This window comes from Platalea leucorodia (assembly GCF_965183815.1).
Source record: "Platalea leucorodia genome assembly, chromosome: 2".
Taxonomy (NCBI): Eukaryota; Metazoa; Chordata; class Aves; order Pelecaniformes; family Threskiornithidae; genus Platalea; species Platalea leucorodia.
Window position 1 is genome coordinate 38,007,565 of NC_138824.1, and position 16,864 is coordinate 38,024,428.

At 38.3% G+C, this 16,864-nt stretch overlaps 1 protein-coding gene across 2 annotated transcripts in view; it reads left to right on the forward strand.

The window, feature by feature from the left end:
- The window catches only part of TDRD3 (tudor domain containing 3), a 120,911-nt gene that overhangs the window by 64,413 nt on the left and 39,634 nt on the right, over window positions 1–16,864 (forward strand). Inside the window, exons 1-6 of one of the 2 annotated variants that reach the window (XM_082337879.1) lie at window positions 2,654–2,794; window positions 3,918–3,989; window positions 4,531–4,680; window positions 5,929–6,069; window positions 8,918–9,074; window positions 9,438–9,563. In XM_082337879.1, the coding sequence (XP_082194005.1) occupies window positions 2,708–2,794; window positions 3,918–3,989; window positions 4,531–4,680; window positions 5,929–6,069; window positions 8,918–9,074; window positions 9,438–9,563 (733 nt within the window). In that variant the 5' untranslated portion in view covers window positions 2,654–2,707. Of the gene's footprint in view, window positions 1–2,653; window positions 2,795–3,917; window positions 3,990–4,530; window positions 4,681–5,928; window positions 6,070–8,917; window positions 9,075–9,437; window positions 9,564–16,864 lie in introns of those variants that run through there. The other variant, XM_082337878.1, reaches the window with a different exon arrangement.

The window sequence follows — 16,864 nt, forward strand, 5'->3', positions numbered from 1 at the left end:
GTAGCATTCAATTTTATCATAGGGTAATTCTTGCCTAGAAATTTCAATTTCTTTTAAGTGTCACTGTTTAAGTGACAGTAAATAAATAATTAAGGAGTAAATGAGAATGTTACTGGTGATCTTTTTTCTAGACTATTTGGAAATATAAGGTAATGTGTCATGGACTTCATTAGATGAGAATACAGTTCCAAATAATTATTGCTTCATAGTGTTCCTCGTGTTCTGGTGGTGACTGGCATTTCAATCAGCGAGGATCAGTATCTGCGAGATATTTCTGGTGCCCTTCTTATGAAGGAACAGTACTTTGTATTGCTATTAATCAAGATATCAGACAATATATAAGTGAAGGCTGAAGCAAATTTTGCTGAGGTGATTTGTGAGACTGTTTGTTAGGCCCTTATATTTTTAAAACATAGAATCTGTCAAATTACAGATTATCTAAAAGTAAAGTTCCCTAGTATACTTAATGATTCTTCTGCTTTGGTGAAGATGAGGCTAAATGTTGAGGTTACCTGATGGGAAAAGGGAGTAGTTTTATGTATACTTCAAAATTCATATTAGAAAGAAGTGTGAGTGTATAATAGTATATAATATGTAGGAGTTCAGTCTCATATTTTAAACCTTTGTTTCTTAAGAGATTCCCTAGGAAATATTTTTTTTAATGTCACAATCCAAGTACAGCAGAAAGGGTAAAAGAAGCATACTAAATGTATTTATAAAAAAGTTTATTGTAAATGATAGTTACTGCTGTGCTACAAGCAAATTTAATTGTAAGATAAAAAATATTGTTCTTGTTGCCAGGTTGCTTTTTATTCAGTGCAAAGTGAAATTTAATTTCCAAAGCACTTGTTCTTGTTTCTCAGCAGACAGTGCTACCTGAAAAGAAAGTGTCAAGGCTGTTATTTACCGTTAGGCAGAGTTCTTTGATTCTGGATAACAATTTTATGCAATAAATTGCTATGATTCAAAATCCATGTAGCTAAATGTTAGTAAATATGCAGTCAATTTTTAAGTGCTTTTTTTGCTATTTGCCAAATTACATGTTTGAGCAGTAGTTTGGAACAGTCTTTTTCTTGTATGTGTTTCCTTGATTCTGATTTAGGAAAGGGGAAAAAAAAAAAGTGTGACCTTAAACTTAAGCATATTCTTCCTGATTATAGGACGTGAGGAATTAATTATGATCAAATGCTCGAGTTCTTAGGCTATCGTATACATATTGTTATTATAATTTGATTCAGTGATAAAGTTCATTCCAGAATTGCCTATGTTTCTCTAGATCCAAACAAAAAAAAAGTGTAGGATTTATTGGACCTAGAGTGCCTGCCCTGGGGAAGTGAAGTGGCTTGGCCATGAAATGACTGTTGTACTGTGCTGCTTCAGTCAGTAAATATGGGAAGGTATGAATGTGCTACAGTGATCAGCCCTTGGTTAGCTCGTAATTCTAAGGCAACACTTTAAGTGAACTGATTGAAACTAAAGCAGAAGAATTTTATGATTTCTGCACTTCTAAGTGCTTTGTTTTGAATAATTTATTGAATACTTTATCAGTGTATTTTGCTCCAAGGCATATAAGGAAAAGTATTTTTAATTTTTTTTTTCACCCTTGAAAGGAATTAATAACCATAAATGATTTAGAAAATGGTCTTTGGTTCCTGAATAAAAGTAGTTAATTTGAAAAGAGTGGACTAAAAAGTTTTGATTTGGGTAGTAGTTAGCCAGATTAATCTCTTACGTATGTTAAGAAATTCTCTGATAGTATAGTGGCTTAAAGCATATTCACATTTATGCTACAGCTCTCACATGATGGAATTAAATCAATATTACATCAGGGTAATAAATATATATGTAAATGTCATATATAGCCTTAGGTAATTAAAACTTTCTCTGCCATTGGCGAGTAGTAAACTATGTATGTAACCATCCATGACTATCCCAGTGGGGAAAAAAAGGAAAATAAGAAATAAAGATGATACAACACATGCATTATAGGAAATAGAGTTTTGAAGCATTTTAACAGCATTAAGGACCTGTTCTTCCTTTTTCCACTTCTAAAACCAAATAGTTCTGTGTAATAATTAATTAACACATAACCAAGTGTTGATTCCAGTGAATTTCATTCTCCTCTAGGTTGCTGCTATTGTCACAGTTTGTAAAGAGAGAAAAAGTGTATCAACTATCAACAGATATTTTAATGCAATGTTTTACAAATTCATCTTTTTACTGTTGTTGGCGACTAGTAATTTGTATTATTTGAGAATGCTTTGTTTTCAGGCCTAGGTCACTGATTGCCTGATGAGTGGCTAAGAGTTTAGAGCACTTCTATAGGTATTATGTATCAGTAATTGTTATGCATATTGTTATGGTCTTTGCGATCCAAAGATCTGCTGATCAATGTAGCATATGTACTGTACTTTTCATAAGGCCATAGGGGAGGTTCCTAGTGGCACAGTATTTTGTTGCCAACAGTGGCAAAAAGAGACCGTCTTTAGTGAGGGCACACAGCTTAAACTCCTATACAGCCTTGGCATCCAGAATTGTTGTATTCTGTTTTGTCAGGGGATACCATCCTGACTAATCCTTTCAGTATTTGCTTATGCGTGCGTTCCTGAATTTCACAGAATGGTTGAGATTGGAGGAGACCTCTGGAGGTCAGCTGGTCCAATCCGCCTGCTCAAGAAGGGCCACCTAGAGCTGGTTGCCCAGGACAATGTCTAGGCAGCTTTTGAATATCTCCAAGGATGGAGGCTCCACAACCTCCCACGGCAACCTGTGCCAGTGCTTGGTCGCCCTCATGGTAAAAAAAAAAAAAAAAAAAGTGTTTTCTGATAGAATCATAGAATCATGGAATCTTTTAGGTTGGAAAAGACCTTTAAAATCATCGAGTCCAACTGTTAACCTAACACTGCCAATTCCACCACTAAACCATGTCCCTAAGTGCAACATCTACAAACCTTTTTCAGTACCTCCAGGGATGGGGACTCAACCACTTCCCTGGGCAGCCTGTTCCAATGCTTGACAACCTTTTCAGTGAAGAAATTTTTCCTAATAGCCAATCTAAACCTCCCCTGGTGCAACCTGAGGCCATTTATCCTTCCCTTGCGCTAGCACTCACAGTTGTGTAACACAGATTAGGGAGTTGATCCATGTTAAATGCAAACCCCACCAAAAAATGGAGAGAAACACCAATAAAAGACAAGTTTGCAGCATGATCAGCTGCCTGACCCATCCCACTGCAGACACCCGAGCAGCTCCTGGGCAGGCACATGAGCCCCAAACCACAGCAGTTCCCGTTGCCATGTAACGCTGCTCTCATTACTTGTAATTAGCTTTAGTTTCAGCTCTGACAGAGAAATTGTAATCTCAGTTGGTGTTCAGAGGGAACGTTCTGTGTTTCAGTTTGTGCCCATTGTCTCTTGTCCTGTCACTGGGCACCACTGAAAAGAGCCTGGCTCCATCTTCTTTACAGTCTCCCTTCGGGTATTTCTGTAGATTGATAAGGTGCCCCTGAACTTTAGCTTCTCTAGGCTGAATTGGTCTGATCCCTTTTTAAACATGCTGAAACTGTATGCCTTTACAGCTTCTAGTGGCAGCACGTTCACTGGGTGCTACGTAAAGAAACGTATGCTGTCTATTTTTGTGCTCCTTGTTCTGTTATGTAACTTGTATGTAACTGAATTTTCTGCATTTGCTGTATGTGTTACTTTCGTGATTTTCCAAATTTTTGTAATTTTCTTTGTCTCCCTGCCTCTCATCCAGCCTTCTCCTTAAGTTAAGTGCCCCAGGATTTTAAGTATATCATTATGTTTTATCCTTAAAATGTTCATCTTGCAAGTTTCTAATGCTTTCTGAATTAGAGACATTTATCATAAAATCTGGTTTTTGTTTGCAATTTATTAATCAACAATTTTCTTTTACAGAGTTTAGCAAAACACAATAGGAGTAACATTGGAACAGAAGGTGGCCCTCCCCCTTTTGTACCTTTTGGGCAGGTATAGTGTACTTCTCTTTGTCATTTCATTAAAAAAAAAACTATATCATGATATCTAGGGGACCTGGTTCCAGTCAAATAAAGGCTATCAAAACACCTTAGATCATGATGACTTGGATGTAAAAAATGTGCCTGTTTTAAAAACATTGTGTTGATCCTGTCACTTTGTTTTGCCAATTTATATTTAACATCTTTCCTCTCAGTTTCAAACTTAAAATTTTATTTAGTATGTGGAGCCTTTGATTCTTCTGGTTAGATCTTGTAGGCACTAACATAGTCCCTTCTTAAACGCCAAAGGGGTTTACAAGAATCATATTAGCTACATCATGAACTAAGCTTAAAATGTAAAAGTCATTCTTTTTGGCCTTTCTCATGGACCAGGGGAGTGTGCTTTCAGCAAAGACATCTAGATGTCCTAGGTATACATTTTTGCGATCATATTCTTCAGATAAAGTTGTGCTGCTGTAATGGAATAATACTTTTTTTTTTTCCAAATGAGAGTAAGCACAAGAGTTAATTAAAACTTTCTTTTGCGTTTTCAGAAATGTGCATCTCACGTGCAAGTGGATAGCAGAGAGCTTGATCGCAGAAAGACTCTGCAAATGACAAATACTGTAAAAACTGTTGTGGACAATGATGAATTTGAAAAGCAGAGAACAGCTGCTATTGCAGAAGTAGCAAAGAGCAAGGAGGTTAGAATGCATGTGTTGCAGCATTTTACTTACTGTGATTGATCTTTTCTTATTTCTGAGTATTTCTCTCTTAAATGACAAATGCTTTCTGATGTTTGGCTGCTTATAATTTTACTCATGTATCTTTAAAAAGATAAAAATAGAGAGTCCATTTGGATTGGTGGGTATGTTCTTAATTTAAGAAAGCTAATAAATTTGTGATAATGTTTTATTGTAGATATGATTTTGATTTGATACCACTATTAAAAAATGTGTTTTTTACAATTTAGCTAATGAGATTTAAGTAATAAATCATAGAATCATAGAATGCGTTGGGATGGAAGGGACCTTTAAAGGTCATCTAGTCCAACCCCCCTGCAATGAGCAGGGACATCTTCAACTAGATCAGGTTGCTCAGAGCCCCATCCAGCCTGTTCTTGAATGTTTCCAAGGATGGGGCATCTACCACCTCTCTGGGCAACCTGTTCCAGTGTTTCACCACCCTCATCGCAAAAAATTTTTTCCTTATATCCAGTCTGAATCTACCCTCCTTTACTTTAAAATCGTTACCCCTTGTCCTGTTGCAGCAGGCCTTGCTAAAAAGACTATCCCCAGCTTCCTTGTAGGCCCCCTTTAAGTACTGGAAGGCTGCAATAAGGTCTCCCTGGAGCCTTTTCTTCTCCAGGGTGAAAAACCCCAACTCTTTCAGCCTTTCCTCATAGGGGAGGTGTTCCACCCCTCTGATCATTTTTGTGGCCCTCCTCTGGACCCTCTCCAACAGGTCCATGTCCTTCCTGTGCTGAAAAAATTATAGCACAGATTATTAAATCCGTAAGTTAAATACAGATATTGACAAATAAATAAAATACAGATTATCAATTTTCATCTGCTTTTTTCAGTTCTCAAAAACCCATGATTCCCTGCATTGTCTGAAAGAATAGCTAGGAAGTTTAGTTCTAACGTGTCAGGTTTTTATGTCCTCCCTTGGTTTTCCTTTTAGTTTATTTCTCAAATTTGCTTGGTAAGTCATAAAAACTAGAATTATATACCCTTTTTACAGCCTCTTTTGGGCATAGGGGAAAAAAATACCTACCTAATAAATTAATCTTTTTTCTGTGTGTAAATTAGTGCTTTTTTTGTTGATGCAAAGCATAATCATAAAAAATACTGCTGCATCAAATATTCTGCACTTTTTCTACAAGCTGATTATTAAGGCTTATTTTCATAAGTTGTGTTGACTGAAATATTTATTTTTGTACTTATCTAAAGACCAAGACGTTTGGAGGAGGTGGTGGTAGCAGCAGAAGTAATCTCAGTGTGAGTGCTGCAGGGAATCGAAACAGGGAACTGTTCCAGAAAGAGAAGATAACAAAACCTGAGGGAAAGAATGAAGGTGTCTACCGAGAACTGGTAAGGTGGAAGACTTAAATAGAACCGTAAACGTGTACTATTAAAAAAACAAAAAACAAATGTAACAAAAATAAACCCAAAAGACCCTGAGGAATGAGGGCTTTCCTTTCAATTTATGTTGAGGTCTGGTTAGAATACTTAGGGTGCTTCTGTACCTTACTGAGATAGTTACGAGTTTCATTGTGATTTTTGTAAAAAAAAAAAAAAAAAATTATGTCATCTTAGCCAGTAAAATTTAAAACCAAGTCCTCACAAAAGAAAAGTAGTAGTATATGTGGTATAGAACATTACAGTATGGTTTTATTTTCTTGTTTAAATAAGCTTAACAGTTTTCCATGTTAACATTTATTAATTCATTTTAGTCAGGAGGACTTTCATCCTTCGTTTTCAACACATCAAATAATACTTTAATGTAGCTTTTCTTCTGAATTAATATTTATTTTAAGAATCTGTTTTAAACCATTTCTTTGACATTGAGAAAACTAAGTGGTACTCTGATGTTTAAAATAACAAAATAGAAATACTTTTGTTGTGACATAGGAATGTCATGCCTACATGGTCACAAGTGATGTTTCGTTCTGAGTAATGTGGGTTACCACTGGAGAATCTGAACTATGCCCCTTAATCCAGAACATCACTTTCCAATGTATTTCCTAATGATACTTACTGAGAAGTGTTCTTTGGGACCACTGCATTGAATGAAGTGGGTGTAAGATGAGCAGTCATTGAAGTTTCTGTTTTGATTACTTCAGCAATCTAAAAGTTTATGATGAAGGAAGTATTTGTTATCAAGAACATCTCCAGAGAGGAATTTCCAAGTTTGCAATAACAGTTAATGATTCTGATTTGAGTGATGAAAGGAGACTGAAAGATACATCGCAACAATGTAGTAACTCAGTATTAAAATATTGATTATAAATATCATTTGTTGTTGAATATTTTCCACCTTATTTACTTTTACCAAAAGGTTTAACAATGAGAAGAAATTCAGGAACAGTAACTGCCCCTTGTATAATTTTGTTTGTATAGTATGTGTCATCATCTCACACCAAGGAGAGCCTCCAGCAGTCCTTCCTTCAGCACTGTGCTCAGAAATGTCAATATAGAATTGTAGAAACACAAGCTGAAAGGACCTCAAGAGATCATTTAGTCATCCCTCTGCCCAGTGTAGCACCAGTGGTACACATTGTCCTAAACAGACTTTTAAAAAAAAACCCAAACAGGCAGACAAAAACCCCAACACCACATCCCAACTGGGATGATGATTCCCTGTAGACACTGAGGTCATGTTTCTGCCTCATTGGTCTTCAAAGACCTTTGAAATTGCTATTCCTTTACTTAGGCTTTGGACAGTTAAATTAAGAGTATTGTTGTGTTTGGGAATGAAGAAGGCTACATGAAACCATTGGAGTTAACATTGCTGAGCACGCAGGAGTTGTAGCCAAGCGCTCCAAAGTCATGTTTTGCCCATTACAGTGATTTTTGCATAGCTAAGCAGAGTTGGGAAAGTTATTTGAGTTGTTATATCTTCTGGCTTACTCTATTGAGATATCTCTGTATTGAGATAGAAACAACAAACACTGATTTTCTGTCTCTGCCCCTAAAAGGAGACCTGCTCCTATCTGTTGTCCCAGAGCACAGTGTGTAGCTGGAATTAAGACAAAAAGTGAACGCATTAAAACATCAGGAGAAATGAGGAGTGGAGGAATTACATCATAGGACTGTGGAAAACAGGGGAGAGGAAGGGTTAAATGTTTGTCATACAACTCTCATACAGTTGTAATTTAAATCATTTTAGCAATTAAAGTTCATGTTCTTTTAAGCAGTGGGAGAAAGAGCGGGTTGTGTATCTTAGAGGTTAGATTCTGTTGGGTTTGTTGTTTTTTCTTTTTGTGTGTGTGTGGTTGGGTTTTTTTTGTTGTTGTTGGGGTTTTTTTGGTGTTGTTTTTTGTTTTTGGGGTTTTTTTTGTTTTTTTTTTTTTTTTTGAGGGTCACAGTATGGCTATTTTGGAACCTGTAGACAGAATGTTATGTTCATGGGACTCCAATTAAGAATGTATTTGTCTATAGCTGTTGCAGTAGATGGATAACTCATCATTTTGGTTGGGTATGGGATGAGGAAGGACAGAGCGCCTAGTCCCATTTCATGTTTAGTGCATATAGGTCTGTCCGCACTGGAAGAGGCAGTTCTCACTTGAGTGCTTTAAAGTACAGTGCAGATGTAAGGTTATTTTCTGTAATTAATGCTCTGTGATTCCTGCTTTACCTTTTTTGTCATCATGCTCTGTATAGTTTAGAACAAGGAAGCCTATATTTCTGTGGAAGTAAATTTTCTTTCCTTTCTTCTGCAGAACCTTCAGCGATTGTATTTTCTCCATGTTTTAAGAAGTGCATAGCTGGGTTTTATATTGTCTGTAAAAGTTGTGAAAGGGTTCAAACAGGAGCAAATGGCTAGTTTTCCTACCAGTATTACTTTGAGAGATTCCTTTTAGTTTTCATCTCAGAGAAAGTATATTACATATTACATCTGTCATACTATTCCAGTGTACTGCAAAGGAAGAGGTAGTTAAGAGAATTTGTGCTTGAAACCACATGATATTAAAACTGAAAACTGATGAGTTAAAGATTATCACCATAAGAATATTAAAAAAACCCTCTACTAGCCAATTGTTTGGACCTAAGAGAGATCGTATGTGAAGATTTTATATAAAACTGAAATATTTATTATCAATGAAATAAGAAATAGTGTTTCAATTAAAAATTACTGAAAAATTAAAGTAAAATCTGGTGTTTTTATAGAGTCTCTGTTGTATCTTATGATTAGTTCTGTGTGTACCTTTTATTTCAGGTTGATGAAAAGGCTCTAAAACACATAACAGAGATGGGTTTCAGCAAAGAAGCAGCAAGACAGGCACTTATGGATAACAGTAACAGCCTAGAGGCAGCATTAAATTTTCTTCTGAACAGCAGTAAACAGAAACCCATTCAGGGACCACCACCTAGAGGTAAAACTTGCAAAGAAATGCTTTAAAACAGTGTTTGCGAGCAAAGGAATTTGTGTATGTTGGATTACTAACGTAGTTATAGAAGGGTACGTACATATGCATGTTTTTTTCCTGCAAGTCAGAATGCATTGCAAACCTGAAAGCAAATACTTAGAAAAGGCCTCTGTGTATTGTATTGTTGTCAAAATGTTTGACTTTGAAGTCACAGATTTGAATATCCTTAAATGGAAAATATCTGTATCTATTTTCTCTGTGATAGAATTTTTTAAAGACAGAAAATACAAACATACTATAAATCAATTAAATAAGTGAGTACGCTTTTTTATTTATTCCCCACTCACAAATAATTTCTCATGTTTACAGGTAAAGGGAAGGGCCGAGGCCGAATAAGACCTGAAGATGAAGAAGAGCTAGGAAACGCCAGACCGTCTGCACCAAGCACACTGTTTGATTTCTTAGAATCCAAAATGGGTACTTTAACAGTAGAGGGTAAGTTTTTGAAATTAATGTATCTGGAACCAATATTGGACAGTGTTGGTGGAATTCTTTTTCCTAACTTTGTCATCTAAAAGGTGATTCCTAGAATTCCCCCCCCAGTCAGCCGTAAAAAAAAACCCAAGGGGCTCTAGAGAGCTATTCCTCTCCTTTGAAGAAAGGTCAAATAAATCACACTGTGGTGGTTTGTACTTCTGTCTTGATTATAGAAGAGCTCAGGGTGTTTGAGGCTTAGATGTCTAAAAGTCAGTGATTCTGAAATAAGGTGACATAAATCCAAGTTTGTTAATCTAATTTGATAAAGGCTCTTGCAACTTTAATGGACTTCGATGTAGTTCAGAAGTAAGTAAAGGAAAAAGCCATAACCTCAGTCCTTCCTCAGTTTATAAACAGCACGTTTTATATGCTGCCCAATTAAGAGTTTAGTAATTGTGGTAAGGCTAATTATTTTTGTACTGCCTCTATCTGGAGGGGAAGAAAAATCTTTTTGGCTGCTGTAAAAACAACTATTTTCTCCTGGTTCTATTTAGTAACTGTAAGGACTGAGGGAAAGGTAGGATTTTAGAAAGAGGGAAGCCAAATATTCCTTCAGATTTAATGCAAAAGATCTGGGCTTTTTCTTTAATGTCCTTTTAGTTACTTTTTTTCTTAAGAAGCCATACAAGAATGTAGTCTATACATCAGGATGTCTGTTTAGGTCTAAATCATTCAATACTTTGACAGATACATTAAAATTAAAAAGAGGAAACTCCATACATACTGAGGTCTCTATAGACTGCTGTAATATTAAAGTAAAACTTGAGGTAAGCTGAGTAATAAATGGAGATCATTTTTTTGGGGGGTGTGGCCTTGGAGGTATTTCAGTGGCCAACATGAAATGAAAATATCTGCTTCCATTATTTAACCTGAAGGTTTTGTGATGGAGTTGTAATTTTTTTTCTCCCTATAAAATGACACTTTTTGTAAAGGGTGAAAAAAAGGTCATACTAGTTTATATGGATTGTTTGATATTTTGGAGTTTTCTAAGGAATGAGTGCATTTAAGGAGTGACTGCATTTATATGTTAATTTTTTTTTAAACTTAAGTTCCTAAATAGTCTTTGTCAACTGTTAATAATGGACTCTTGCTTTGTGTATTTTCACTGGGTTTGGGATTTTTTAAAAAAAAAAAAAGGTAAAAAAAAAAAAAAAGTAAAAAAAAGAAGTAAAAAAAAAAAAAAAGTACTATGGAAAAAGTAGAAAACAAGCTTGTGGTAAATGAAAGTGAAGAGGTTGCCCTGTTGGGAAAGGTGTGAACGGCTGTAATGTCAGTAGGCACCTGCATCTGAAATACAAGTAGAACATTCCCATTTCTCTGGTTCGTCGAGTGAGAGATCTTTTGTTGAATGTATTGTTTTTGTTTGTAGCTTGTATGTATTAAAAAAAAATGTGTAAATATTTGTGGGGTTTTGCTATAGCAGTGAATTTAAGGTAAATTGTGTTTGAGAGTCATTATTGAATTAGAAATGAAAACATGAAGCCCTGTATATTCTGCAAGTGCATCAAACCCCCAGTTTTCTGTGAGAATTATTAGGACTTTCTGCTTTCCATTAAATGCATGTCGAATTTTTTTTCAAGAGTTACTGTTAGATCTTTGGGATGTTTGAAGCTGCACGTTTACAGTTGCTACTTGCATAAGCAGTGTAGCATTTTGCATTCATGTGTTTGAATATTTTTTGCAGCCTGTAGCAACTAAAAGTCAGCATATTCGGGTGGAAGGAAACACAGCGGTCTAGAGATTCAGTTCTTGGAGCGTACAGAGGATGTCTTTATCCAAAAACGAGGAAGCAGCAGCAAAGAGAAAGGACACAGGTTTTGTCCTAGAAAACTTGCCTCAACAGATGTGCTCAGGAGTTAGTGAACCTGCTAGCAAACTCAGGGGTCTCTTGCTGCTGCTGGTAGAATTAGATGCACTGTGAGCCATTTTAGAGTTCACTAAACATTTTTATGACATGCTAAGTTTTAACTATGAACAGAAAGGCATTTGCTTATAATGTGATAGCTTATAGTTCTTTTGATAGCGAATACTATATTGTTGCTCTACCTAGGTTGAGTTTCATTGCAACGGTGTCTTTTTTGGCCTCCAAAACAAGTGGTTTTAAATAGCTAAATATTGTTTTATATTTTAGTTGGGTTTAGGTCTTACTAAAACACTTTGTGGAAAGTGAACAAAAATGTTATAATAGAGTTCCTTTCCTTATGTGTGTCGTTTATAGTTTGTTTATGGTGAGTAGCCACAAGTTTATGGCTTGCTTTATGAAATGAAGCTTGTTGTAGATCGAACGTTTATATCGTGAGTCTTCACTATTTTTGTCAGAAATCTAAAATATTTAAAGAAAATACCTTTTAAATACACAAGCATTCTGCATTAACTGGTACAATTTTGTAAACTGTTAAGGTAATGAATATAATCACATTTTCAAAAGCATGTGTAGGGAATTATGCTTGAGATATATCTTTTGGCAACTCATTTTGTTTACCAAAGATTAGTTAGATTTTTACAGTGAAAAGAAATAAAAACAGTTGCAGTGTTTTACTCTCACATTACAAACACTGATTTTTTTCTTTGGATAAGTTTTGTGCTTATATTGAGAGATTAGAGAAAACTTTTATGTGTGACTGAAAGACATTTAAAGGAAAAATAAATACTCCCTGTGGGGATATATGCCTTCCTTATTGTCAATAATTTTACACTAAGTAAGTAATAGTAATTTACCAAAAATTGCAAAATGAGTGAATTGCTTCTTTCAAAATGATATTGCTGATTGATAGCGTTTGCTTAGGAGGGGTTTTATGATCCTTTGGGTTTAGTACATATATGTAGCCAACATACTGTAGTGTGGTAAAGTACAGTGTTATGTGAGTAAAAAAAATGGTTATATTAGCATATATCCTTCTGTTTATTATCTTCAATATTGTGTTTTAAAGATAATATGCTTTGCTTTTGTGTATTTTTTTCCCCTTAAATAAAAATAAAAAGATTCCATTAATGTCATATGAAGAAAACCATAATTCTGTGAAAACTTTGTAAAGGGTTTGTACTCCCTCAGTTGCCAAAAAGTTCTGGCATATTTCCTAACATGACACATGGGGTTTTGGGTCTTCTGTGTTTTAACGCTATGTTGTTTGGGGTTTGGTTTTGGGGAGTTTTTTGGTTGGTGTTTTTTTTTTTTTGGTTGGTTGGTTGTGGGTTTTAGCGTTCTCTGAATGATCAATATGCAATCTGATGTACTATTCCTGAGTCATGCTGTCCGGGTTTTGGCTGGGATAGAGTTAATTTCCTTCCCAGTAGCTGCCATAGTGCTGTGTTTTGGATTTAGGATGAGAATAATGTTGATAACACACTGATGTTTTAGTTGTTGCTAAGTAGTGTTTACGCTAGTCAAGGACTTTTCAGCTTCCCCTGCTCTGCCAGGTGCACAAGAAGCTGGGAGGGGGCACAGCCAGGACAGCTGACCCAGAGTGGTGAAAGGGCTATGCCATACCATATGACATCATGCCCAGTATATGAACTGGGGGGAGTTGGCCAGGGAGCAGCGATAGCTGCTCAGGCACAGGCTGGGCATTGGTCAGTGGGTGGTGAGCAATCGCTTTGTGCATCACTTGTTTTGTATATTCTTTTATCATTATTATTTTTTTTTATCTTCCTTTTCTGTCCTGTTAAACTGTGTTAATCTCAGCCCATGGGTTTTACTTATTTTTTTCTGATTCTCTCCCCCATCCCACTGCGGTTGGGGAAAGGTGAGTAAGCAGCTGTGTGGTACTTAGTTGCCAACTGGGGTTAAACCACAGTAGTCCTTTTTGGTGCCCAAAATGGGGCCGAACAGATTGAGATAACGACAGATCTGACCAGAGCATGCTAAAACAAATTTGTTATAAGTATTCATTATATTAGCTTAGTAGTCACTGGTCACAATGTTGATTTATTTGTTCTCGAAGTTGTTGTATTTGTTCTGAGAGTTGTGTTATGTAACACATAACTTACTTGCTGTATATACTGTTTATTAGTATTTATGTGCTGTTTATCACCTCTGGGAGGTGGATTAAGGTTACTGCTTTGCTATACTCTGTAACACTGGCTTATGGTGTGATAAAATTATTGGTCATGAGATCAATCTGGTATTTGTACTCAGCATTGCAGTCACCTCTGTACTTCAGGAGCCATGTATCAGAAATTACTGATAATTACACTTTTTACTCTCTCTCTTCGGTGAACCAGCCTATGCGGAAGAAACCTTCTTCCATGTTCCCCTTCTCCTCTGGGCTAATTACAATAGCTCTTGAGAATTTTTAATATCCTTGGGATGTGCAAACCAGCATGATCCTATTGCTGTGTCTCCTGAATGTGTGTCAGGTCTTGCTTATGGTTAAACAACTATTTAAGAATACTGTGGCTACTCCAGTCCCAGCGACAGGCGCTGTAGCTAAACCAGAGAATGAACCCATGCCCGTATCAGTCGCCCCCATGTACAAGAAGAAATCTTGGAAGTGAAAGTCGGCTCATTTAGTAAGGGATGAAGAAGCTTCTCCTAAGAGGGGCCATCACAAGAACAGGAGGAGGAAGAGGAAGAATTTCCTGCTCCCCCCTGAGGAAGGACTCAGCAGGAGAGTTCCTCGTCTTCCTTGGAGGGAGAGGAAGAACTCATAAATGAGATGGTAACCACCCAATCTCTATCCCTGAGTGAGCTATGCAAAAAGATTTTAGCCGTCATCCAGGTGAGCACATTGTCACCTGTCTGCTCCGATGCTGGGATAACGGGGCCAGTAGCTTGGGATTAGAGGATAAGGAAGCCAAGCAGCTGGGATCCCTTTCTAAGGAATGGGGGCATTGACGAAGTGATTGGAAAAGGGGCACAAACCCTCAGCCTCTGGAGGCAACTCCTGTCAGGTGTGAAGGAAAGTTATCCCTTCAAGGAAGATGTTACATGTCACCCAGGCAAGTGGGCCACCATGGAGAGAGGTATCCAGTACCTGAGGGAATTAGCTGTGCTGGAGGTGATTTATGATGACCTGGACAACGAGCAGTTATCCAGAGATCCACATGACGTCAAGTGAATGTGACCCACGTGGCAGAAGTTTGTATGGAGCGCACCGTTGTCATATGCCAACTCGTTGGCAGTAATGACCTGGAAAGATGGAGAGGGACAAACGGTGGATGAATTGGATGGTCAACTCCAGCAACATGAAGAAAGTCTCTCTTCCTCCCTATGGGCCTGCATCTTGGCTGTGGAGAAACTGCCAGACATGCTAGCCGAGAAACTGTCCTGGGAGTTCCAGCACTTCAAAGAGGATATGTCCTGCTCCCCACCTGTACGAACCAGTATCTCAGCTATTAGGAGTAGACGTCCCTCTGCTCAAAGTAGAGGATACAGTGGGTACACACCACGGGCCACTGTGTGGTTTTACCTATGTGACCATGGAGAGGACATGAGGAAGTGCGATGGAAAACCTTACCTTGACCCTAGAGGCACGGGTATGTGAATTGCAAGGAAAAACAATCACACAAGGGGGTTCTTCCGGGAAAATTGCTGCTCCAGTTTCCAGTGAGCAGTTTCCCAGACAGAGTAGAAGGGCTGATCTTACTCCTGATTTTAATGAAGGAACTCATATCTACAAGAAGTGAGTAACGGATACTATGACCAAAAGTAGATGGGCCCTGCTTTCAGCCAGGTGGAGGAAAGGGACAACTGGGTTTACTGGACTGTATGGATTCGATGGCCTGGCACATGAGACCCACAGGAGTATAAGGCTTTAGTGGACACCGGTGCATGGTGTACCCTAATGCCATCAAGGTATAAAGGGGCAGAATCCATCTGTACTTCTGGAGTGACAGGGGGATCCCAACAGCTAACTGTATTGGAGGCCGAAGTGAGTCTAACTGGGAATGAGTGGCAGAAGCACCCCATTGTGACTGGCCCAGAGGCTCTGTGTATCCTTGGCATAGACTACCTCAGGAGAGGGTATTTCAAGGACCCAAAAGGGTATTGATGGGCTTTTGGCATAGCTGCCTTGGAGACAGAGGAAATTAAACAGCTGTCTACCCTGCCCAGTCTTCTGGAAGACCCCGTCTATTGTGGGGTTGCTGAGGGTCAAAGAACAACAGGTACCAATTGCTACCTCAATAGTGCGCTGGTGGCAATATCGCACCAACCAAGACTCCTTGATTCCCATCAATAAGCTGATTTGTCTACTGGAGAGCCAAGGAGTGATCAGCAAGACTTGCTCACCCTTTAACAGTCCCATAGGGCCAGTGCGGAAGTGTAATGGAGAGTGGAGACTAACAGTAGACTATTGGGGCCTGAATGAAGTCATGCTGCCGCTGAGTGCTGATGAGCCAGACATGCTAGAACTTAAATACAACTGGAGTCAAAGGCAGCCAAGTGGTATGCCACAACTGGTATTACATTAGCATCAATCAATCCCTTTGGCGGCAGAGTGCGGGCTACAGTTTGCTTTCACTTGGAGGGGTACGGTACACCTGGAATCGACTGCCCCAGGGGTGGAAACACAGCCCTACCATTTGCCATGGACTGATCCAGACTGCACTGGAACAGGGTGGGGCTCCACAACACCTGCAATGCATTGATGACATCATTGTGTGGGGCAATACAGCAGCAGAAGATCCTGAGAAAGGGAAGAAAACAGTCCAAATCCTTCTGAAAGCCGGTTTTGCCATAAAACAAAGTAAGGTTTTCAAGTGACTGGCACAGGAGATCCAGTTTTCAGGAATGAAATAGCAAGATGGACATCGTCAGATCCCAATGGATGTGATCAACAAAATAACAGCTATGTCCCCACTAACCAGCAAAAAGGAAACACAAGCTTTCCTAGGCATTGTGGGTTTTTGGAGAATGCATATTCCAAATTACAGTCTGATCGTAAGCCCTCTCTATCAAGTGACCTGGAAGAAGAACGATTTCAAATGGGGCCCTGAGCAACAACAAGCCTTTGAGCAAATGAAACAGGAGACAGCTCATGCTGTAGCCCTTGGGCCAGTGCGGGCAGGGCAAGATGTAAAAAATGTGCTTTACAGTGCAGCCGGGGAGAATGGCCCTACCTGGGACCTCTGGTAGAAAGCACCAGGGGAGACTTGAGGCCAGCCCCTAAGGTTTTGGAGTCAGGGGTACAGAGGATCCAAAACCTGCTGTACTCCAACTGAAAAAAAGAGATATTGGCAGCATATGAAGGTGCTTGAGCTGCTTTGGAAGTAGTTGGTACTGAAGCACAGCTCCTCCTGGCACCCCGACTGCCGGTGCT